The following is a 26,710-nucleotide window of genomic DNA, read 5'->3' on the forward strand; positions in this document are numbered from 1 at the left end:
CACTCTGATCAAACACATCTTTCTCCCCCCCCCACACACACCCTTCCCCAAGGTCCAACTTTTATGAGTTTTTTTTCTGAGACGGTAATGTGGTCTACACAGTCCAAACAGCAGTGAGATGTAATCTGGGTTTAGTGCTGAACTGCAGGGAGTTGTAGATTTATAATCAGCTCCCCTCAGGATGTCTGTATCAGCCCTTATTTCATGCCGGAAACCAACTTGTGAAAACACCTGAGATTTTCCTTTACATGCTTTAAGTAGTTGTGTTCTCTGAAGTAAAACCACTGCAGATGCTGAGACATGACCATAAACCCTCAAAGCCATTACAGCTTTCATATTGGTCTCTTTATCATTATTTGTAAGGGGCACTTTCCTTGAATAGGGCACAAAATAAGGCCTATAAATGGTCTTTAGAAGTTTTTGTTCTAAACAAATCAAAGGATTTGTCAAAGGATGTGTTTAAAATTTAGAAAATGTTTATTTTCAACCTCAAACTAAACACATAAATCATTAAAATCATTAGGATTGACAATACTTTTTCATGTCACATTTTCAGGAAATTATGTGCTTGAGGTTGATAAATGAGGTTGCATAAAATGTTGAGCACGACTTACTATTAAATTAAATAACAAAAAAATATATTAAAAAATAATTTCATTTCAAAAAGATAAATTTTACTTCAAATAGATAAAATTTTTATATATGAAGCTTTCCTGTAGCTCAGTGGTTAGAGCATGGCATTAACGATGCCAAGGTCATGGACATACTTAGATACAAATGCGTAGTATAATGCAATGTAAGTGCAATGCAATGTAAGTCGCTTTGGATAAAAGCATCTGCCAAAATGCATAAACAAATGCATAAATGATATGAAATTGTTGTCAACATGGTTATACGGCTTCTGAGGTTGGCCAAAATATTTCATGTTTCTTTTTTGAAAAATCTGTCATCATTTACTCACCCTCAGGTTTTTTGGGTGAACTATCCCTTTAAGTTACATACTTTTTATTCTATATGAACTAATTTTATGTTAGATAATGATGTATGAAACAAATTAGAAAGTTATCATAACATGGAAATACAATATTCATGAAAAGTGCAATGCATCACTGATTTAAAGATACTGTAAATATTCTGACAGAATGTTACTGATGAGTAAACAACAAAATAAACTGAAAATGTTCTGTCATTTAACTTGAATTCATGTTGGAATCATTAAACATTGTTTGCAGCTTGCTAAAACTTGGGATTCGTTTCTGTTATAGAATACATTATTATTATTATTATTGATGATCCTATCTATGGATAGATAAAGAGTGGTTTACATGATCCTGACCTGGATCATGTACTGATCACATACCACCTCTCTCACCCCCTATTCTACTGCCTACACTGCATTTACAACAAAAATAAAGGGAAACTAGTGCAACAAAGTGCATATGATTCATTTATTTGTTATTGTTTTTAATGTAGTGTATCTTTTTATTTTAATTCCCATTTGATTTATTTTTATTAAAACTAATGAACTAATTAATCCTTAACAAATTATTTATTTATTTTTCATTATGTAACGGTTATATCAGGTTTTGGGCCTGTCAAAATGCAATAATTGTTATCCTTTTTATGTTAACATGTTTACATTTTGAGTTTTTCTCTGTCTGGCGTTTTGATAAATGCTCTGTTATGTAATGTAGTTGCAATGGTTTCATGCTTTATAATACGCTATGTGAATAACATGAAAATATCTACCATGAAAAAATAATCTTTAAATGTGATATATAACAATTATTATAATTAGTAGAATTATTTGTTTTGCATACTCATTTCAACTAACTTTGATTTAGTCTCTCTCTGATTTATTCCCCTCTTCTGTGGAGAAAATCGGTGCAGCATTGTTAGATAAAACAAATGAACATGTGATCTGCAGTAATATCAGAAATCGCCTGCAGCTGGTAAAAGCTGACAGAGGTTTGAGGCATTATGAGGGCCTTTTAGCGGGCAGCACTTTCACTCATTCAGCATGTAATATTTTCACACTCATTAAGCTCTGTTAATGAGCTCTGTAATTACACAGGCAGAATCCATACAGCCTATTTAATAATGTTCTCGAAGCCAGATTTCAGTGATTCCTTTCTTTTCACTACTTTTAATGACATTTAATAATATCTATAAAATTAAATATAAAATCAGTATTTTGCATTTCAGGGTCAGAAATTAATCAGATCTGAGGGCACAAAATATTTCAAATATAGGGTCAAATCTACTGCAATACTCTGCAGACATTATAGTGAGCTGTAGCTTTGACATACATTTTTTACGTCTCTGTCTCAGAGGTGATTGTTGTTGAATGTGTGTCTAATATGATTTTTATGATGGGAAAAAGTTATGGTAGAATGGAAAAATACAGAAAGGTCCTTTAAAATATTAAGGTACCTTGCCTCCAGCATGGAGTCACTGGTCCAGGTCACACTACTTTTGATTCAGACAGAACATTCCCTGTGTTATGATATATGATTCATTATTATTTAATATTGATCTGATTGGATAGGTCGCGGTCATAATTTTTCAAATTGAATGCATTTCAATTTGACAAAATTAAAGTATATTTGACCAAATTTGACTATGCTCAGAAAATAAACTTGAAAATAGAAGAAATGCCCTTTAATGGTAAAAAAGCAAATAAAGGAGAAAGAAACATGTTCAGTGTATTTTCCTTATTTAAATTCATTTAAGACCTTAATTGCCAAGATAGGTTTCATTGTCCTTTTTAGACAATGTTGCCATAGCAACTGTCCTGGAAATTAACAAAAGATGTAACAATAGGCTTGCGGCCATAAAAACCACATTAAGCCCTCCTGAGTTCAACATACATCTGATCCGCCTGTGCTCTCTTCATGGAGGTGCAAATGTTACACTTCAATATTTCCATAAAGATTGCATTAAGCACCACTTGTGATAAGCACATGATCCCCCTGTGCTCCCTTCATGGCAAAGCAATTTATATCCACCACCAGCACTGAAGTGAAGAGGCATCATAGCCAGCAATAATGACTCAGAAGAGCACACACAAAGATGAAGCCAGACATTCAGAAAATAAAAAAGGTCTAATGAGAGATTAAACCATCAGAGAGTGAGAGCATTAAGCAGGCTACAAAGAGAATACAAAATATAAAAATGAGAAAGGAAGTAAAGTGTGTTTTTGATAAAGTGTGTGCATGACAAAGAGTTTCTGCCACAAGATGTAGTGAGTCTGATCTTCAGAGGCAGCAACTTCATTAGCAGCCGGCATCATGTGACTCACCTGAAGCACACAGCACATCACTTACTAAATTAACAAGCTGACAGTCCAATGGGAATGAAAATACTCTTACATGATTACTGTGTGGAATAACATCATTCACTTGATAGGTTCATTTTCTGAAAAAAGCCCGTCCCGAGTTGTCCAAGACATGGTGCTGAGATATGACTCACACCAAGATGTTGCATAATGTTTGCTATAGGGTAATTCAGTGTCAACTCAACCAGAGGGCCCCGGCTCTAATTTTTTTTTACAGAAGCAAGACCAACATCAGTAGTGATTAAAGCCAAAATATTAAATGCCACCGAAGAATAGTTATTAAGTAATTAAATCATTTGTAGTAATTTCACCTGGAATTTGGAGCCATATTAGAGGGGGTATGCCAGCATCAAAATTTTAATTTTACACAGAGATCGGCATATATGTTAGTAAATCTGTTAATTTTATGCCAATGGTAACAGCTCAAAAATGAAGAAAGGGCCTTTTTTGCGTTCTTTTTATAAAATTGTAATGCCTTTAACTCCAGAACCGTTAGAGATACCTTAATGTCCTTTTTAGATTCTTGTACGTGACCAAGCTTTCTTTTGAGAACTACATTTTTAAAGCCCTATATAAGGTTCAGTCCTAGAGATATGAGGATCTAAATGTGGCTTCATGAGAAAACTGTTAAAATGCACACATTTTAAGTCATCAAAAACTAAATGTGGGTCACTTTTCAAAAATCTGGTACTTCATTTCATTTAAAGAGGAATGTCTGAAGAACAAATAATGTTGAAACTAGAAATGTATATTTTTCCTTCAATCAAAACAACTGCACTAAACAACCATTTCGGTGTCCTTTTGGCAGTTACTGCCAAAAATTATCGGGTTAAGGCACATTAACTTGCTCTGAATAGTTTATTTATAAGATTGTAAATTTCTTTGAGTTATAAGGAAATTTGGATAAAGGGATGTTGTTAAATATGGCCCGAGTGCAGATGATGTGAGGAATTGCTCTGTTTGTTATAATCTCCAAAATGAATCACATTTTTGAGAGGCTAAACATGCTCGCAAACTCATGAAAGTTTGCACACATGTGGTGGTAACTAGTGCTGTAGTACTCGAGTCCGGTCTCGGAACGTTTTTTAATGGTCTCGGACTTGTCTTGGACTCGTTGGTATTTGAACTCGGACTTGTCTCGGACTTGGTCATTGGACTCGAAAATGTTCTAGTCGGTCTCGTCCGAGTCCAGCGATATAAGTTTTATTTTCTCCTTCAAAACAAAACATTGATAGAGCAATATTCTTGTGATCCGAAAACTAATGATCCGAAAACTGTTGCCGACTCCTCGACTCTAGAACGAGAGCTGCGCGTGCTCATAAGTTCTCTCTTCACACAGCAGTTCAGTTCAGTGTGTGCTGTTGTTGTAACTAAATAACTCTGGTATATTGGTTCAAGTTCGCGGGACTGTCATGCACGCCAGAAAGTGAATAACTGAATTAATTTGTGGATAATATTAAGTGTTTACGGGAGACGCTAAACGGGAACGATTCAGCTGAACTGGTTCCACCGGTTCACTAAAAAGAAAGAACCGGTGTTCTGCCAATTTATGCATCCCTATCAAATTTTGCTACCTCCATACAAAACAGGACTAACCCCTCCCCCAACCCAACCCTTACACCTAAATAACCCCTCCCCCAACCCAATCACAACACGAGGGTAGCACAAATTTATGGGTAGCATAAATTGGCAGAACACCGGTTCAAATGAACGATTCGTCCGCGGCGCGAACCAGCATCAATCATTCATCAGGCACGATGTCAGCGAGCAGCGGCATAATACAGATTGGTTTTACAAACCATAATAAATGTATCGACAGTGCGCTTAAAAGGAAACTTTTTGCAACAAAACTTTCCCCGAAACACGTGGGACAACATCCAATTTCGTAAGACACCTGCAAAGTCATCACAAAGAGAGGTAAGTTAATGCCATGTTTCAGAGTTAGCAATGCATTTGAGTATTTTAGAAAGTTTGGAAAGTAGGGCTTAAAGATAAGATTGATCGTATTTTTATTGTCATTGTGATGAACATGTTATTTAAGGATGGGCACCGACGTGCTTATAAACGAACCGTGGAGCCTCTGCTCTTTCAAGCGGCTCCTCTATGGAACACGCACGTGCACGCGCAGGCGCGCGCACGCACACACACACACGCACACACACACACGCACAAAAGTGTTCATTGCTGCACAACCTTGCTGTTAGGAGGGCTGATAAAAAAAGTTCCTTAAAAAAGTAATTGTTGTGAATTCCCCCTCTAAGTATATTGTGTTTTACCGGTGTGACGCGTGAGGTTACGAGGTACGTAAGTTACGTAATGCAGTGTTTCTAGGGCAGGCGGACTTAGCGCAGCTGCTTATTCATAGAGTTAATCAGACGCAGCTGTCCGTCAGCACACTAGCACTAGGGTCGTTTTCATGCGCTAGATAAAGTTTATAAACCAGTAAGTTTGCATTTATGTTTGCTAACAATGGCACAGTTTGTGTAATGCGATTGCCATCTGTGTAATTCTTATGTTGGTTACAAGATAACGTTTATGTTTGCACTTGCACCTGCAGTACATTAGCCCGCTAGCATCTCGGCTCGTGCTGGAAATGTTTCCACAATTTCTAGTTGTCATTTAATGTTCTTGGTGCTCTGACGTTTGTCAGGACTTAGCATTATTACTGGCTGTATAAATGTTTGTAATTGCCATACAAGTCGGATTTCAAGTGTTATATTGCATTGCGCTATGTAACTTATGATTATAATGGACAGGCCTTGGTTAAGATTTTGTATATTTAAACAATGCACATATTGTTTATTGAATTTGTAATTTAAGTTGTGATCTCATTTATCCTATTTACATATTGATTTCTGTTATTTTATTTATTTCAGAAACTACCTATATACATATGTCTGCCTACCTCAAATGTACACTGCGTTCCAAATTATTATGCAAATTGGATTTAAGTGTCATAAACATTTAATTTTTATTTTTTCAATTAACTCATGGATGGTATTGTGTCTCAGTGCTCTTTGGATCACAGAAATCAATCTCAGACACCTGTGATAATTAATTTGCCAGGTGAGCCCAATTAAAGGTAAACTACTTAAGAAGGATGTTCCACATTATTAAGCAGGCCACAGGTTTCAAGCAATATGGGAAAGAAAAAGGATCTCTCTGCTGCCGAAAAGCGTCAAATAGTGCAGTGCCTTGGACAAGGTATGAAAACATTAGATATTTCACGGAAACTTAAGCGTGATCATCGTACTGTGAAGAGATTTGTGGCTGATTCAGAGCACAGATGGGTTCGTGCAGATAAAGGCAGAATGAGGAAGGTTTCTGCCAGACAAATTCATCGGATTAAGAGAGCAGCTGCTAAAATGCCATTACAAAGCAGCAAACAGGTATTTGAAGCTGCTGGTGCCTCTGGAGTCCCGAAAACCTCAAGGTGTAGGATCCTCCAGAGGCTTGCAGTTGTGCATAAACCTATTATTCGGCCACCCCTAACCAATGCTCACAAGCAGAAACGGTTGCAGTGGGCCCACACATACATGAAGACTAATTTTCAAACAGTCTTGTTTACTGATGAGTGCCGTGCAACCCTGGATGGTCCAGATGGATGGAGTAGTGGATGGTTGGTGGATGGCCACCATGTCCCAACAAGGCTGCGACGTCAGCAAGGAGGTGGCGGAGTCATGTTTTGGGCCGGAATCATGGGGAGACAGCTGGTGGGTCCCTGAAGGTGTGAAAATGACCTCAGCAAAGTATGTAGAGTTTCTGACTGACCACTTTCTTCCATGGTATAAAAAGAAGAACCATGCCTTCCGTAGCAAAATCATCTTCATGCATGACAATGCACCATCTCATGCTGCAAAGAATACCTCTAAGTCATTGGCTGCTATTGGCATAAAAGGAGAGAAACTCATGGTGTGGCCACCGTCCTCCCCTTGTCATGGCTCTGCTTCATTTAAGTCATGTCTTTCTTGGTCCTGTAGCAGAGCCATGGCAAAGCCTTTGGTTATGTGTGGAGAGAAACATATTATTGTCCTTTTGACAATAATATACGTTCTCTCCAGTGTCTCGTCTCTGTTTCCCGCCATCTCGTTTCCTTGTTATCCTTCCCTGAGTGTTTCATTACCCACACCTGCCCTGTGTCGTTATCCCTCGTTTGTCTCCCCTTTAAATACCCTCTTGTTTCTTTGTCTTGTGCGTGTGGATTGTACTCTGTACTACGTCGTGTTGTGTGGCCGTTCGTGCACCAGTCCTCTCTTAGTGAGTTTTGCTGTGCCTTTGTATTGTTTTATTGTGCTTGTTCCCTGCCTGTTAGTAGACGTTGTGTCATAGTTGTATTATTTTGTCCTTTTATTTTTGCCCCACCGAGGGAAGTGTTTTGTTTTCAGTTTTTGCCTTAGTCGTGTCCTAGTTACCCCCTCGTGGGTGTTTTGTTTCTGTTATTGTTTATTAAACGTATTCTGTTAACCCCTTCACTGCTTGCCTGCGCTTGGGTTCTTCCACCACGAGAATCGTGACACCCCTGACCTCAACCCTATTGAGAACCTTTGGAGCATCCTCAAGCGAAAGATCTATGAAGGTGGGAGGCAGTTAGCATCAAAACAGCAGCTCTGGGAGGCTATTCTGACATCCTGCAAAGAAATTCAATCAGAAACTATCCAAAAACTCACAAGTTCAATGGATGCAAGAATTGTGAAGGTGATATCAAAGAAGGGGTCCTATGTTAACATGTAACTTGCCCTATTAGGATGTTTTTGATTGAAATAGCTTTTGATTTCAGTAAATATGACCTCCTAATGCTGCAAATTCAACAAATGACCATTTTCAGTTCTTTACAACCTATACAATGTTTTCAAACTCTGTTGTGCATAATAATTTGGAACAGTGCATTTTTGAGTTTTTCATTTTTAAAATAAATACTGTTATTATTGGGAGGTTTGTTCAATAAAATTTGAATTATACCCTAAAGGTTGATGACTTAAAAATTATACTAACTGTCATTTGCATCGACTTATTAGGAAAATCAGAGAAAGATATCATTTGCATTATAATTTGGAATGCAGTGTATATATGGTCACTAGTGCAATAAATGGCCAACCTCAATCCGATGTCTCTAACTCCTTGATCAGAGTACTGTAGTGATCAATATCATAATCACCAGTTTCAGTGGGGCAAACCCAACAGTAATAAACAGTTACACTTCGGCTTTGTGACTTTAGTGCTACACCTATATAGTAAAAATAAAATGACCTTATTTTATCTGCTTTTCGATCATTACAAACAATAATGAAAATGATTATCTTAGAATAGAAGATATGCTGTCTCTTGCATCACATAAATTATCAATAGTTAAGTATGTGGTCTTGTAGTCATGATTTCAATTGGTCTCAATTGGACTCGGTCTTGACTTGGACTCGAACCTCTCTAGACTTGGACTTGACTTGACTTGGACTCGAACCTCTTTGGACTCGGACTTGACTCGGTCTCGACTAGTCCTGGTCTTGGACTTGTCTTGGACTCGACAATGGTGGACTTGACTACAGCCCTAGTGGTAACATCTGATATGGGTTTCAGAATGAAGTGTGGCAAATTGGCTCTATAGCGCCACCTACACAAATAAAGCAGCCCTCCATGCTGTGCGGGCCAGTGGTGGTTGACAGCACACAAATATGACATAGAATGTGACTGACTGGTATAAAGCACTCATTAGCATGTCCTGGCCACTTCAATAATTTGGGAAAATAGTGTTAAAAATCTTCTTTCAAGATTGAGGTGATATTGGATATTGTTTGATCTAGTATGTCTGACCGTGCATCACCTTTTGAAAGCAGGGAAAGTGCTAAACAGGCAAATCTTGGTTTATCAAATACGCATTTGTAAAGAGAGCTACCACACTGCCCTAACAGGCATGAAACTTAGCTATGATACTGCATATTTAGACTTATTGTAGCTTCAGAAGCAATTCAAATTAAAGCTGCAAGCAGCATTTACCAGGCCCTCATATCTTGGTGCACATTGGGGGATGCTGGTGTGAAGTTTGAACATCCCAAACCTCTCAACAAGTTCATGTTTCATGGCAAAACATCAAACTTTTTCAGGGCCACTATGAACAAGCCATTGAACAAAAACCCAAAGGCGTTGCAATTAAACATGGCAAAGGCTTGTAGATTAGACTGAACAAATATGATGTTCATATAATAAAATCTATAGTTGTACAATGCCTGGAAAAGGTAAAAACTACCAAAAATTGCAGATAAAATGTAAAATGGCTTTATTTTGGGTTTAGGATACTGTTGTAAGATACTTTTTTGTAGCTGTTGGAATGGTACACAAGCCTACCAAATTTCATCCATTTACAGTTACATAGATTTCACTCAAATTTTGCAGGTGGCGCTATAGAACCATTTTGCCACACTTCATTCTAAAACCCATATCAGATGTAAATGTTTACCACCTCTGACATGCAAACTTTCAGTTTAAAGAGTTTTCGAGCATGTTTAGTTCCTCAAACACGTGATTCATTTTAAAGGGATACTTCAACCAAACATATAACCAGACAGATTTTGCCCCCCATTGACTCCCATAGTAGGAAAAATTACTTTATCAATTTTTTTTGTTCTGTTGAACACAAAAGAAAACATTTTGAAGAGGGGGCAAAATTGGTCTGGTTAAAGCATTCTTTCCAAATATATTTCTCTGTGTTCATCAGAACAAAGAAATTTATACAGATTTGGAAGAACTCGAAGGTGAGTAAATGATGACAGAATTTTCATTTTTGGGTGAAGTATCCCTTTAAAGATTATAACAAACGGAGCAATTCCTCACATCATCGGTGCTCGGACCATAATTAACAACATCCCTTTATCCAAATTTCCCTATAGACCCCTTTTGTGCGTCACGCTTACGTCACGACATTAGCTGGAGGCAAAACAAAGAGAAAATTGGAGGCGGCCAATATAAACCAGCACAGATTTGGCTACATAAGGAGTTTAAATATCATCTTTTGTTGTGCTGTTTAATGCCACAATTTGATATTTTAACACATACCTGCTGCCATTGCCAAACAAAAACACTGATGACAGCTGTAGTTTAACACAATAAAACTGAAAAAAAACTGAGAAAAAAAACAAGACCCGCTAATCCGTGGCCACAGTTTTGTAATTTGTTCCCTCAGTTTAAAAAAACGTACTCACAGATTCTAAAACTGTTCCCACAGTTTACAAAACCGTGCTTTCAGATTAATAAAATGTACCCACGAGTTTCCAATCCGTGCTCTCGGTTTTGTAAAAAAACTTTGCAAAAAGTATTTGATTACTAATTACTTTCAATATTCTATATCAACCTTGATTAGTTAAGTGATTCAAGGATAGACATGAAACAGCTCTTTTAATTCATTCATATAAATAATATAAAACTACATAAAGTAGTATTATTAACTGACCAAAGTATTACAAATGTGACAATTATACATTAAAGCACCTTTACAAATTAATGGATTATTTAATAACTATTCATCGGTGGCATTGCATAATTTTTTTAAAAATCAAAAATTCGTGCCAGGGAAATATTCAAAATTTGGTTGATTTGACACGTAATGACCCTATAGACATTGGCCAACATACAAAACCAAAATAAATTTGGCAAAAAAACAACAAAATCTGCAAAAATATACGAGACATACATCATATAACAACTCTGATGAAAGAATCAGAAAAGTGATTTGAAAAAAGAAGAAAAGCCAAAAGGGATCCCAGCCAGCCATCAATAAACCTAACACATCGTTCTGCTATTTCCTCCAATGAGGTCTTTTGTGTTATAGAGAGCAGAATGTGGGTACGTGAAGAGAGGCTTGCCTGAGTGGACTCCTGTTCTACCTATCCTGATGGACAGATCTTCGTCCTCTGACAGCCCAGCCATAGAGTTCTTCTTCTTTTCTTTAGCCAGTTTGACATCAGACGGCAGTGCAAGAGCCATGTGGGGGTCCATCCCAACACCCTATTGAAAGCAAAATATGATAAACACATTACAGATGCCATGCTGTTCGTTTAGTTGTAGATTTTAAACATTTGAATGCTGTGACACCACTCGTATCGAAATTACATTCCTCATTTACATTGAATTCCTCCAATGAAATAAAGGCATATGCTGCACGCAAATCTGATTTGGTTTTCAAATCTGACCCAACCGCATTGTAATGCTGCAAGTAATAAAATCACATCCATTTGTTCAGCGCATTGCCAGTATCCGGTATATATACACAGTACAAGCACTTGAAAACTCATCTGACCATTTGCAAAACCAATTAAAAGAATTATTTTTATGGATTTTTTAAACATATGCTGCTGTTAAGTTAACGTGTTTGAGAATCAGAAAAACCATGCAATACTGAAAATTCACCATGCAATACTGAAAGATTAATATTATGTACGATCACATCTTTAAAAAAAATAAAAGGTCCGCTTCTACCATGCTACTTCAGAAAGACGATTTCTTTCAAAAAACGTTCTTCTTTAAAAAGCCCTGTTCTTGCAGATTGTGTTTGTTAATGTCATCTTATTACAGGTGCAGTCTGAAACAATTTATCATACATGTCACTCAAGAACATGTCTACTGTACCAATCCAAAGATAATTCCAAAAGGCGTACACTTTTATCGACCTACAATTAAAGATCAACTTTGCACAAAAGAAGCACAGTGAAATTGCAGTCATCTATCAATAGAGCTGTCAATATAAAATGACCTAAGACAGATGTGAGGGTTATGTGGCATTACGAAACAATCCTAGTCACACCAATGAAGGGTAAAATCTATTATAAAGCAAAAAGATAATTACCACTAAGGTGAAGTGTAGCTTAATAATGGATGACTCGCAAACAACTGTGCACTGTGCATCTTTTTTTTAAATGACATTCAAAATGTTGAATTTATGAAAGGACCGTGTGAACGTATTGCTGTAAGTAAAGTATGGTATTTGTAATAATTCACATCAAAGCACACACATGACTCCATAGTTTTAAAAATGCAGTATGTGAAGAGCCACTGAACTGGCACAAGGATGAAAACCATGAAGGATATGGAGTTGAATGTTTATGAGCAGATCAGAGCATAACTGTGCTGACATAAAAGCTTCTGTTTTAATTGAGCACATTGTAGCTTCCATTAGAGCAAAGGGAGAAGTTGTTTCTTTTATCGAATGTTTTAAAAGTGTAAGGACCTACTAAAAGCATCAGACAAACCAAGCCTTTATTCCCTTCATATAAAGATGCAGCTCATACACTTGAGAAGCAAACCCATCATACATATGGAGTAATGTAGGGAGAGTGGCAGTTTGCCAGTTTACTTTAAGGGGACATAACAAAAAATAAAAGTTCTGTCATCATTTAGGGACAATTGCTATTTGTGTCATTCTTACGGAACCACTGAAACATCATGGCAGTAAAGATCTTAATTCTAAAACATATTTGGTAACACAAAAAATAATCATAATTAAGATAATTGTTTTCTCTACCATGCACAAAGCATAATTTTAAACATATGAATAAATTATGTTTGTATTTGCACCCGGATTTGTGCATTATATGTTGTAATTTAAACAGAGTAAAATTATTCTAAAAAGATCATTCTGAAACAATACAACTGAATGTTCTTCTCTAGAGGTTCTCAAATGACAAAAATTATAAAAAATAATTGACAGAATGTTCATGTATAATAAAAATTAAGAAATAGTAGAAAAAAAAGAAGAATCCATGACTGATATTCCCATCCTCCATAACATGTTTAAAGGACTGATGACACATACGCAAAGATATTTACATTTAGTTTCATTTTATGTGAACAAACACAACTGCAAGTACCTTTCAGATGTCATCAGGTTAACAGAGTACTTTATATTTTCCAGTTAAAGGCTTAATATTCTCGTCACGCTGTGTGCACAACTTTTTCTCATTAACGATACTGGTAGTTTTCAGCATTTAAAATGCATGTAAGTGTAAAAACATTTGCTGTATGCAGAAATGCTTTGCATGAGGCTGTTATTTTATGGATTTTTTTTATAAAGATAAAGACTTGTTATACAAATATACTTCATTAAAATCGTATTACGTATGATTGATAAAAACGTGCTTTGGCATCGTTTTTTGGGGGGCAAAAAGGCTATGGGATTGACAGTTTTAAATGGTTAGAGTAATGAGAATTTTTAAGGCCTTTTTGTAAAATAAAAGATCAAAAATATGTTAAACTGTCAGTAAAGACATGTTTTTAAACATGCCATACCTAGTTTTTAATGAATTAAAAGGATATTTGTTGTTGTTCGTGTTTTTAAGAAAATCATGTTTGACATTTTGAGACCAAGATTTTGTGAGAATCACCCATTTGGTCCCATTTAACTTCCATTGTATTTAAAATTAGTTTAGACATTCATTAAAATCATATTTGGTCTTCCACAGAGGGGAAAAAGCCTTAAAAGTCCTAAAAGCTTGAGATGGCATAATTCTGATGTGTTTGAGAAGTGAAGTGTAATGATCTCTGGGAAAACTACTCAACTTTCTCAACTTTAAGAAAACTAAATTAGAGGTATTTCGTACAGCATGGAAGGATAGTATTCGAAAATACGGGAAAGCCCTAAAAACTTCTAGATCCGCCTACTTTTCATCACTAATAGAAGAAATCCAGCACAACAATAGGTTTTTATTTAACACAGTGGTTAAATTAACAAAAAATAAATCGTCAGTGACTTCTGATCCTGTATATCAGCATAGCAGTGATGAATTTATGAACTACTTCACATATAAAATCAAAGATATTATAGAAAAAATTATAACAATGCAATCAGAAGTGAAACCCCCTGAACAAACTAACTACAGCGCCCTTAAGGAGAAAATGCAATTATTTTATACCGTAGATCAAGATGAGCTGTTTAAAATTATTAGATCATCTAAATCAACAACATGCATACTAGACCCTATACCTACAAATCTACTGAAAGAGATGCTCCCAGAAATTATAGATCCTCTTCTTGGTATTATTAACTCATCTCTGACATTAGGACATGTGCCTAAAGCATATAAGGTGGCTGTTATAAGGCCCCTTGTCAAAAAACCCCAACTCGACCCTAGAGAACTAAGGAACTACAGGCCTATATCGAATCTACCTTTCATATCTAAAGTTCTGGAAAAAGTAGTTTCAACTCAATTATGCTCCTTCCTCCAAAGGAATGACATCAATGAAGAATTCCAGTCTGGATTTAGAGCATGTCACAGTACAGAGACTGCTTTGATCAGAGTTACAAATGATCTGCTATTGGCGTCTGACCGAGGTTGTATCTCGTTATTGGTGCTGCTAGACCTTAGTGCTGCATTCGATACCATTGACCACAGCACACTCCTACATAGACTCGAAAATTATGTCGGCATTAAGGGAATAGCTTTGAAATGGTTTAAATCTTATTTATCCGACCGTTTTCAATTTGTAGCAATAAACAATGAGGTGTCACGCAAATCGCAAGTCCAGTACGGTGTACCACAGGGCTCAGTCTTAGGGCCTCTGCTCTTCGCATTATACATGCTACCTCTAGGAGATATAATAAAGCAACACGGAGTTAGCTTTCACTGTTATGCTGATGAAACTCAACTTTATATTTCCTCGAAGCCTCATGAAACACAGCAGTTCCATCGAATAATGGAATGCATAGTCGATATAAAAAACTGGATGAGAAACAACTTTTTATTACTGAACTCGGACAAAACAGAAGTGTTACTTATTGGACCAAAAAATGCTATAAGTAACAACCAAGAATATTGTTTAACTATTGATGGCTGTTCCATAAAACCCTCGTCGTCAGCAGTGTTGGGTGTAACTAGTTACTAAGTAATTAGTTACTGTAATTTAATTACTTTCCCCTTGAAAAAGTAAAGTAAGGGATTACTCTTATTTTTTCTGTAATTTAATTACAGTTACTTCTGATGTAATTAAAGTAAATACTTTGTGGAATATGTGTGTGTGCAGAAGAGGAATTTACATCAAAATTCAAAGTCTAACTTCAAAATCCGTGCTTTAATGTATAATTCTCACATTTGTAATTAATAATAATACTTTATGTAGTTTTATATTATTTATTTGAATGAATTAAAAGAGTCGTTTCACGTCTATCCTTGAATCACTTAACTCATCAAGGTTGATGTAGGATATAGAAAGTAATTAGTTATAAGTAATTAAATACTTTTTGAAGAGAGTAACTTGTACAGTAATCAAATTACATTATCGAATGTGTAATTAGTAACTAGTAATTAATTACTTTTTCAGAGTAACTTACCCAACACTGGTCGTCAGCAAAGAATCTTGGCGTTCTATTCGATAGTAGTCTGTCATTTGAGAGCCATGTCACCAACACCTGTAAAATTGCGTTTATCCATCTTAAGAATATATCTAAACTACGTCATATGCTGTCAATGTCAGATGTAGAGAAGTTAATTCATGCATTCATGACATCAAGACTAGATTACTGTAATGCACTGTTAGGTGGTTGCCCTGCAGGCTTATTACAAAAACTCCAACTGGTCCAAAACGCGGCAGCTCGAGTTCTTACACATACAAAAAAGTATGAACATATTAGCCCGGTTCTGTCAACCTTGCACTGGTTATAAAGCATTGCGTTAACTTTAAAATCTTGCTTATTACCTATAAAGCCCTACATGGTTTAGCTCCTCAATACTTGAATGAACTCCTTTTGTATTACAGTCCTTCACGTGCATTACGCTCTCAGGCGTCCTGTCAGTTGGTAATACCTAGAATTTCAAAATCAAGTGCAGGTGGTAGATCCTTTACCTATCTAGCGCCTAAACTTTGGAATAGTCTTCCCTGCACTGTCTGGGAGGCAGACACACTCTGTCAGTTTAAATCTAGACTAAAGACGCATCTTTTTAATCTTGCATACACTACTCTTCCATAATATAAATCCTCTGAGGTTTTAGGCTGCATTAATTAGATCAACCGGAACCAAAAACACAAATGATTTACTTGTTGCATCAAAGAGTGCAGAAAAGTACTCTACTCTCAGCCAGTCTTGTCTCATTGTTCCAAGGTTACCACAGCAAGCAGGATGCAGTTCATGGCCTGACCTGATGGTAGAGCGGAGAATAGGAAGCGGCGACCTGACAAGAGCTGAGATGATAGAGCTGGATAAAGAAGGACGCGGTCACCTGACATGTCTTCACCACAAAATTTCAAATGCTATTAGATTATTAATGATAATCTTAAACTATAATTTACCTTATTAGTAAATTTATTTATTTTATTTAGCCTTGTTGTGCAAGTTCTCTGGAGCTTGTGCAGAGACAGCAGCTTTTGCCAGAGGGGAACTGGAATCCCCTGGTTGGGCCTGGGTTCTCCTGAGGTTTTTTTTCTCGATTAGAGTTTTGGGTTCCTCGCCACCGTTTGCATACTGTTATTTGAACTATTTGCCTGGCCGGGGGGGCTGCTTTAGAATTTTGAAGTTTTACTTAATTAATATTGCATATAGGAATTTATAGTCTGTTATATTTGACCTGTGCTTCTCTCTCCTTTATCTTAAATGTGCGCTCTCACTGAGCATGTGTGTGTCCGTGCGTGTGTGTCTGTGAGTGTGTGCGTACTTGTCTGTGTACGTGTGTGTGTGCGTGCGCGTCCGTGTGTGTGTGTGTGTCTCTATGTCTATGTGTGTTAGTACGTGTGCATATTGTGTGTGTGGAGTGTTTTGTATGTGGGTACGTCTGTCTTCTGTGTTTTCAACTTTTTCTTGTTTTTGCAGGTACAACTTTAATTGTTTTGCTTATAGTCAATATGTCTTATGAACAGCTGCTTTGTAACAATGAAAATTGTAAAAGCGCTATATAAATAAAGTTGAGTTGAGTTGAGTAGAGAGAAATGAGATTTCAGTCATTTTGCCACTGCTCCATTACTCGATTTGAACAAATTTGTCCCCCGTTTAAAGCTTTTCAATGAGAATAACACAGGCCTATTAGTTTTTCCTGTATTTGGAGGCAGGACACACAACAAATCTCAAGTCTATCCGAGCCACAGGCACTGCTTACCCCACAGCATCAGACACTTATGGGAAAAAATTAATAAAAATTCAGTAAATCAATAAAAATTAATAAATAAAAATATACAATATTTGAAATAAAATGTATAGAGTACAAACCAATGGAATAAACCCTGGTCAAATGTTTTGCATTCGGTACATTTCCTGTATAGTTTTCAGGCACCTTAACTGATAAATGCTAAAAGACACTTAAGAAAGTATTTTATTATAAGAAACAAATATTGAACACCCTCAAACCTCAGTGAATATTCATAGATTAAACATCCGCTAATCACCTGAAAGGCTCTGTGTACTTGAAAAAGCTAATGTTGTCAAAAAATACATAATTAAGGAAAATCAATTACAGCTCTTTCAGGCAATCTGTTTGAACAGGCAGGAAGGAAGTATCTGTCAATTACAGTCAAACACCTTTCATCTCTAAAATGAATATGAAAGAAATGCCAACGCTCCTGTGATGGCCACAAGTGAGCGAGAGTTTCCTAAAGGCAAAGTTCTGCAAGAAACTACCCAAGTGTCCAAGAATAATACGTTTAACTTTTCTTTTTCTTTATTTGGTTTCATTTTCAATTCAGGTCTTGCTTGGTCTTAAAATGTGACACTGTGATACCGCTGAATCTTTTAGATACACATGAGATATTATGAGATATAATGTTTCTCATTTTTAAGTCACTTTGGATAAAAGCATGCGCTACATGATGAAATGTATAAGTAACAATTTTAAACACTCTTTGAAGTTCAACATGACAGGCAAAAACATTTTTCAACATACGCGTGATTGACCTATGCAATCCTGAATTACAAATCAAACCAATAATCCAAATTAAATGTGTGTGTGCTTTTGGCTCATAGAAAAATGAGAAACATCAAATGATCACATTACATGGCAGCATTTGCTTAACAAAGGTTGGGGCGACCTACAGAAGATAAAATTGTCTGATTGAGTTGTTTAAACATTTCTTACAATTTATTTGAATAATCTGATATGTTCATATTAATATATACAGTATATATATATATATATATATATATTAATGAAGTGTTGGACTACTGTTTGCCTTAAATACAGCATCAAACCATCTCGTAATAGATTCATACAACTTCTGAATAGTTTTGAGTGGAATGTAGTGTAGTGCCTGAGACCGATCAGACACGCAATAACTAGTTATATTTCTTAAATATAACAACAACACCCCTCACCCAACCAGCAAACTAGTCGCCAGGAGGTCTACCCCCAATCTGCAACTAACACCTATAGGCGCAGGACCACATCTCTGGTGACCATAGCAACCCACACCAAACCATCAAGTATTTTACGACCGAATGGAATGTAGGGAGATGAACTCTCTTTACTCACTTTGGGGACAGACATACAATCCTAAATACATCTATATATAAATGTACATATATTCATTTATAACCTTTCTGATGTTCTTGTTGTTATGTCTGTCTTAAACATTAATCCAAAGTAGTTTGAATGAATGCGTGTATAACTACTACAATTATTAGATTTGTAGTAACTCATTTAACCAAGATGATATGTAGATCATGTTTGATGACAATGAGCTGCATTTATGATTACCTTAATGTTAATGTTTGTTGTGTTTTGGTAACTCTTTTCATATTAGTTTTATTAAACTCTTAGAAGTTTCCTAGTGAACATCCAGTCAGCTTTCACATGCAAAACACCATGTTGGAAAACAAATGCAATTAACTTTTCCTCCAAAGGTGCCATCTCCTGATTGGGTCAGTCACGTCTGTAGGACGTGACATCCTTACAGTTTAAAAGAGACCACCAGAAGAGTCTCTTCGGTTCGCGGGGATTCGTTTTTCTTTCTCTCCTCTCTCTTCTTGCGTTTTGCTTTTCTTTTTGTTCGGGTTCTGTCCGTGCCACCTCTACAAGTGTAGAACTATCTCTAAAGGATGGACTAGAACAGTGGTCGCCAACCCGTCGATCGCGATCGACTGGTCGATCTTTGAGACGTTACTTGTCGATCCCCGAAAGTAGGCTAATACGAAAATGGAGAGACAAATATATTGTGCCTGATCAATGTCCAGTTTTGCAAGCGCATCTCTCTTTCTCTTCATTCAGTGGTTGTATGTTTTTAAGTTCTGCATTAATCTTTTCATGGCTGTATAAATAATGATTCCCTGGCCTGCGTGAGTTTTTAATGCGACCGTTATCATTAATCACATTTCATTGTGATGCGCGACTGCGCGTGATCGCTCTTCAGTGTTTCTAATGTCGGTGGTCAGTGATCAAACGCAAAATGAGACTCGCGCCTGCACTGGCGTAACTGTCATTTGGAGGTCACTATACTGTTGCGGTGCATTACGCTTAAAAACAGTTTATTCATATGACATAAAAATGTCACTTGTTCGTTGGCGTTTTTGTGATTTTACACTGGATGCGCAAGCAAGCGCCGCGGTTTCATACTGTCCGCGTATCTGGAATCGCGGCTCTCTGTCTTCAGCGAATGTAACTTACGAGTGTGAGCAACGGAATATGGTGAGAAAGCGTCGCATTTTAATGTTGAGTTTGTCTGAAAGACAACATCGGTCTATTCACAAAGTTGTAATAGTGAATGATCCGTGGGTCTGTCAGTGATGGTAAACTGCACCAGTACTATCTCATGCGGGAGATGACATCTACTGCTGATATCCTATTTATGTTTTCAATTAGCCTAATATGATAGCCCATTCCATACTACTACCTTTAGCTATTTTATGAAACAGATACTTATTACCAAGACATTATTAGACGGGTAAAAGTAAATAGATAAATGATTTAAAATAAATAATTAACGTTGTTGTTATTATTAGGGCCTATTTATAACATTTCTATCTATATGATGTATTTACTTAATAAAAGTAAACTAAATAAATGCATCATAAAGAACAAATCTTTATACAGTAAATACCTAAATAATTAGGGTCTTGTTAAACTTATTCTAAACCTCGTTTTAATGTCAAGCTGTCATGTATGAATTAAAGTCCTTGAACTGGTGTTTAAATTGGTGTTTTTCACCTCATTATGGCACACTGAAAGTGGCAACTCTACATGTTACAGAGTTTGCTTAGTTGCATCTGAAAAGTGGAACAAAGAATTTCAGGTAATTCAAATAGACCCACAATTATAGACTAAATAAAAGGCCTCAAGCAGGAGGTTCAATCTGGACTGTTTTTATTTTCAACTTTTTGAATGGTAGATCTTGCCTTTCAACAATTCTGATGTCGGGGATCTTAGGCTCAAAAAGGTTGGTGACCACTGGACTAGAAGAAGACTTCACCTGGACTCCTAAGTTTGTGCCAGGCTGCGGCCTCGTCTTTCCAGATACAGATCCTCTGCATAAAACTGATTCTCTCTGATCACTTCCAGCCAAGATCCACTGGAGCCTCAACAAACTGCATCAGGAAACTTTCTTTCTTTTGATGGGCAAGACATGCAAGTATCATACGAAGTCTTATTAATGGATGCATAGAGCATCATTAATCCTTTTAACAAAGGTGATTTACAAGAAGAAACTGATGTTTTGTTCAAGCTATTTATCTTCTGAATATCAAATACTGCCATAAATCCATGCTCTGTTCTTCTCTCTGCTTCAACTTCAACCTTCTTCCAATGCTAAACTGTATGTGTGTGTATGTTAGATTAGTATGTGTCTAGTCTAGGTAAGAAAGTCCTGTTTTATTTCACGCATGACGTTGTTTGTAGTTCATGCTCATAATCCAGAGTCCCTAAACATGCAGATTCTTGCTACCTGCTCGTAATGCAAATTGATTTCCCCAAATCATGAATTGTGATCCAGATAATTATAATTGATCATAATCAATTGAATTCATTCTAATTTGGGCTGATATTTGTTTCCCTTACAAAGGGTGGTGGAGAATATATTACTTATAATTGTGATCAAAGCTCATAATAATTCTTACAAATTTGACGAAGAATAGTGTTTAAATAATACTGTTCCTCATTGAATCCCCTACAGTAGTACTATAAATAAAAATATAGTACTATAAACACTGTTTGCCTTAAATACAGCTTCAAACCACCTCGTAATAGATTCATACAATTTTTGAATAGTTTTGAGTGGAATGTAGTACTATACCAACTCTGACGGAATTGACACTGGAGCAGGAGGGAACCATAATTGTGAAGACCTTTGCTCTTGAAACACCAACCAGTTGGGCTGTTTAGCTTGTGCTAAATGGGCTTCTATGATTTGTCGCCTTTTGAAATCTGACAAAACACCCATTTTACCAATATCTTGCATTAACCACAGCCCCTGTATATTAAGCACACTTAAGAAAATCTTATTTTTCAGCATTCATTTTGAATGGGGGATATTTCCAAACACCAGCTATACTTTTTTTTTATCAAAGAGAACAATACTTGTAGCTAAGGAGAACATATGTCACTGCTCTGAAGGAATATGATTGTAACATTGGCTTGTGCCTCTGAGACGTGCCAAAGATATTAACCTGTTTGACTTTAAAGACCTGCTTGAGCCTCCAAACTAACTCGCATACAGATGAAAGCCATTGAGGCAGTAGTAGTAGGTAGTGAGGTAATACTGTTAGAGTCACTCTCTTAATACTAACTCATTTGCTCATTTGCTGATTAAATAAACTATTTCTATTACTGAATAACTGCACATGCTTCTGTTAAATACACATCTAGCTGCCAAAAGCCATTATAAAGCAGTAGATCTCCCCACATCCTACTCATATAAAGCACCTATGCCCTTCATCTAATGTCCCCACAATACAAGACAATGAGATATTATGATTATACAAATACAAATCAAATGTACACAATGTTGTCAAACAAAATTAAATAGTTTGCCTAGTCCACATTATTTACTGTTTGAATAACACCTCTATGCGTTGTCCTTTAATCTTTCCTGACATATAGCCATTTTCCTTTCTCAATCAATGCAAACAAGTTTGTTCAATACAGTATTGACTGACACTCAGGGACGACACAAGCTTGCAAAACCCACACAGGGAAAAGTACCAAGAGCAAACAAAGATGCTGTCAATACTTTATTAGAACATTTGCAGTTCTCTTTGAGTAACAGCCGGCGTCTCCAAACAAAATGATTGTTCAGTTTCATGACAGACGATGTCAGTGTAAGAAATATATCATGTCTGTCATCGTCTGTCCTTTGTTAGCGGGGTAAATTATGACCGCTGATGTAAAAAATCAATCTGAATGAGCAAGCAGTTAACAGAATTTATGGAGGAAGAGTACACGAGGGATATATCCATCACTGAATGCTCTTATCAGCACTGTACACCCCAACTGATGTGGAGCCGGACTCAGACGCCTATTTCCATTGAGCCATTTAACCCCTTTTGATTATCCTGTTCTCTTTGGAATACAGATGTAATCGTTGTTCTTCTTGAAGAGGTCAAATTCTCCTGCTTCTATAGCTCAGTTGTAGACAAGCTGTTTGCAATATACTGAGGTCATGAGTTCAATCTAAGAGAGCACATGTACTAATAAATAGCATACCTTGAACGCACTGCAAATCAGTAAGGATGAAAGTGTCAGAGTCTGCAAAATGCCTAATTGAACAGAATACAGACTAACATTCTAAAAAAAAGTTATGTAAAAAGTAAACAAACATGCAAAACCACATAAAATTAGCAGCCTCATCTTACAGGAATTTGTAACTTTATTATATAGTGGCTGGTTTGTATGACATGAATCATGAAGGAAAAAACAATATTGAACCCCACCTCTAAACCTGACCATTACTTGTGCGAAAGAAAAAAAATCCAGTGTGCATATATGAGAGCACCACAACGCTGACATACAAGCTCCTGCATCAGTGAACATTTGTTGGAGACTAACACGGAAGAGAAGAAATTGTTACATTAAGTCATTATTTTTGTTCTTTTGTTCATCATAAAATAAAGGTTGAATCACTGTAGTCACAAAGACTATTTTAATGTCTTAAGGCCCTGAAAGTGGTGGTTGCATTGCTGTCTATGGGAAATAACCTAAAAGTTCAAGTAAAAGTATGTGTGTTGAAGGTGTAAGTGCAGCAGAGAAAATAAGCTTTTCATGTTTGCACTGATTAAAGTGGTTTCTAGGAAGAATATACATCAAGTAAAAAATAAAATGTATTCACTTCCTGAGTGCGTGTATCCAGATCGTGGGACGAGTTAGTCTATAATAAAAATAATGGCTCAGCGTAAGGTCTCGCTCCAATCAGCTGAAAGCCTCATTCATTATCTGTTGCATAATAAGCACTGCCTGATTAGTAGAAATCCACAGCTGGCCTCGCTTTAAACTGTCAGACGTGCAAAGAGTTATGAGGCATGGGTTCGCATGTGATTGATGAGTGTATCAAAGCAAACTATACAACAAATGGAGATGGATTTTTTTTAATTGTTGTATTGACGTCAATACCATTGCTCAGAATACGCATTAGCCCTTCACAGATAGAAAAAGGTGTTACATGTAAACAATTCTGAGAGACTCATCTGCAAAAACATCTCACTCTAAAAATGTAAGGCCTTTGAAGATACAAGATTAATTTTTTATTATTAATTTTAGGACAATTAAGCTTTTTGTCATTTCTGTAATGCATGTGGAAGTTTTGTGCAAATCCAATTATTCTTAAAGGGTAATTCACATTAGATACACATTACTGTAAATATTTTAATTCGTTTGATTTATTTTGACAATTAAATTATTTATAATTATATTTTATAATTATATACTGTATTGGCATTAGAATAATATTGATTTAGAATGTGCTTAACTGTAGAAAATGTCAACATGCAATGGTTCTAATAGGTTTGTTTTATTTGAGGAAAACAATTAAAATGGAAAGGAACAAATTCTTGACGGTTTTCGTGAGATTCACCCTAGGTGAGAACTTCGAAGGGTTGTCAGCATGTGCTAATACGGTTGTCTGATGATATTACTCTTCACACTCTGTCTATCTTGTTGGTAACCTAGGGTACACAGATGACCTTATCAAACATCCAAGACAGCGTGAATTACAGAGACAGATTGACATGTTCAGAGAAAAAAAAGTCAGATCTTTAAGATCCTCTGTGCATGAGACCAATATCCTTCTACCCATCTTATACCTTTCAAGTCCATGGAACAATAAAACGCAATCTTGCCATATCAAATTTCCAATCTGGAAATTAGACATGTCCTCTTTAATCCATGCCTATGTCTTTACTCAAGCTTCCTCTCAACTCTGAAAATCTATTTCTCTGTTTATTTTGCAGTCCGTCCTGCCCCCTGCACCCCAAAATGGAGTACTCTGTTGAGGACAGACATCTCCCAGATTTTGAAGGGAATTCTAATGGATTTTGTCACCATGGAGATTTTTGACCTAGATACCAAATACACGCATCTTTTTTAAAAATAATAAAGCATTCATAAGGACCACCAAGACCACACTGTGAGTCCTGCTGTCTTGTTCAGGACACCGTCTTCAGCCATCACATTTTCAGGCACCTACCACTACCACCTGTTGATGAAACATGTTTCAGCCACAAAGCATAATACAAAGCCCTGACCCCCCCTTAAAAAAACTAGGTCTTGCAGGCCCGTCTCTGTTAGAAACTGGGATTGGAAGAATAAAAGTGGGAAAAATATAGGACACGACATGTCAGAGAGAAAGTTGCTAAAAACCATCCAGCAATACAGATCAACACAACAAAAAAAGAGCTTTTATCTACAAATATGCTGATCTTACAAAAAGTATTTTATTATAGGCATTATTTCTATACATTCCTAGACTGTAGTCACTGAAGAAAGCCAGGTTCTGTAAGTAACTAAAAGAAAAAAACTTCATTATCATAACTCGAGAGATCTACTTAAGTTACGACTGGCAATATACTGTATAGAACAGCATGTTAAACTGCAGTGTGTTTATTTCCCATAGACTTAGATGTTTTTTCCCTGACCTCTGAGTTTTGGGGGGAATATTTCCACATTAACAGTATCAACTTAAATTAGCCATTAGTGGCTCAAACTTAATCTCAAGAGCCCTTTTTGTCAGCATCTGGGTCATTAAGGTTTGACTCATTTCAGTAAGAAAGTCTGGATCAGAAAGAGAATAAAAGGAGAGAATAAAAAACACTTTTTCTGAGTAATAAATAAGCTGTACTTTTGTTACTGTAGGCCATAGGGAGAACACTGCTGTGTTAACAAGCATTCTGTGAGCAACAGTCTGTGATTGTAAACCCAGATTGTAGTTCTGTTTGAAGTAATCTAGGGTTTAAGGAAAATAACTTGTGGCTACTGATTTTTCCTCACAAAGCAATCTTGTAAAAGACATCATGAAAGCAAGTGCCAACCACCGGTGTGTGCACGTGCAAGGACATATGTTTTGCTTTTCCTGCCTTTATATGTCTTTACTTCCATTATCATGCAAATATATTCAGAAAAGCCAGCATTGGTTAGTGAATCATCAGTCATTACAATGTCTTTGGGGCTAAGGGTCTGGATGGAGGTTCTGGTCAGGGCACATTACGGCATGCCGGTTTGAATATATTGCATTCAAAAGACAAAAATGAACAATAAAGACAAACAGTTACAAGATGTGCAGGCGATTTAGCCCCTGCCCCCCAGCAACCTCCTGAATGGAACAGCTTCATTACAGCTATATTAATATGCAAATGTATGCAACTGTAAATTAAAGTGATGTAGTGTAGCTTCACTTTAAATATCATTCTGCTCTGTCAATGTTGTTTTTTCCAACAGAGAATAAATGGTGTGCTTCTGTAACATCTTAATTTAGTACAGTTAATAAAAAAATAAATACACTTAATGCCCCCTGACCAATATGTTAATTGCATGCAACTGTATCTGTCATTGTAGCAATAATACATATTTGGTACTATATGTAAACAAAGCATGAGACGTGACTCCACTGTTTGCTGCAAAGGGCAACATGCCTTGCCAAAACAGACATAAGAAAATTTTACAGCAAATGCTGGTAAACAATTGTTATTAATTAGGTTAACTATTCAACAAATGTAAATAATTCCAAGTATTAAAGGGGTCATTTTACTAAAACGACTATTATTGTTTGCTTTAAATGTATTACAATGTGTATACACGATTTAAGGTTAAAAAACGCTGTATTTTCCACATACCGTGCATGTTTGTATCTCCTCTTAGCCCCACCTCTCTGAAACGCGAGGATATTTTACAAAGCTCATCGCTCTGAAAAGCGAGGTGTGCTATGATTGGCCAGTTCACTACTGCGTAGTGATTGGTGGAATACTGCAATTGTGTGACGGAAATGTAACGCCTCTTACCA

At 36.5% G+C, this 26,710-nt stretch overlaps 1 protein-coding gene across 2 annotated transcripts in view; it reads right to left on the bottom strand.

The window, feature by feature from the left end:
* LOC130568899 (zinc transporter ZIP11-like) overlaps window positions 1-26,710 on the bottom strand; it is a 205,775-nt gene that overhangs the window by 101,178 nt on the left and 77,887 nt on the right. Inside the window, exon 5 of one of the 2 annotated variants that reach the window (XM_057358124.1) lies at window positions 11,209-11,329. In XM_057358124.1, the coding sequence (XP_057214107.1) occupies window positions 11,209-11,329 (121 nt within the window). Of the gene's footprint in view, window positions 1-11,187; window positions 11,330-26,710 lie in introns of both variants that reach the window. The other variant, XM_057358123.1, reaches the window with a different exon arrangement.

Source organism: Triplophysa rosa, linkage group LG18 (genome assembly GCF_024868665.1).
Source record: "Triplophysa rosa linkage group LG18, Trosa_1v2, whole genome shotgun sequence".
Lineage (NCBI taxonomy): Eukaryota > Metazoa > Chordata > Actinopteri > Cypriniformes > Nemacheilidae > Triplophysa > Triplophysa rosa.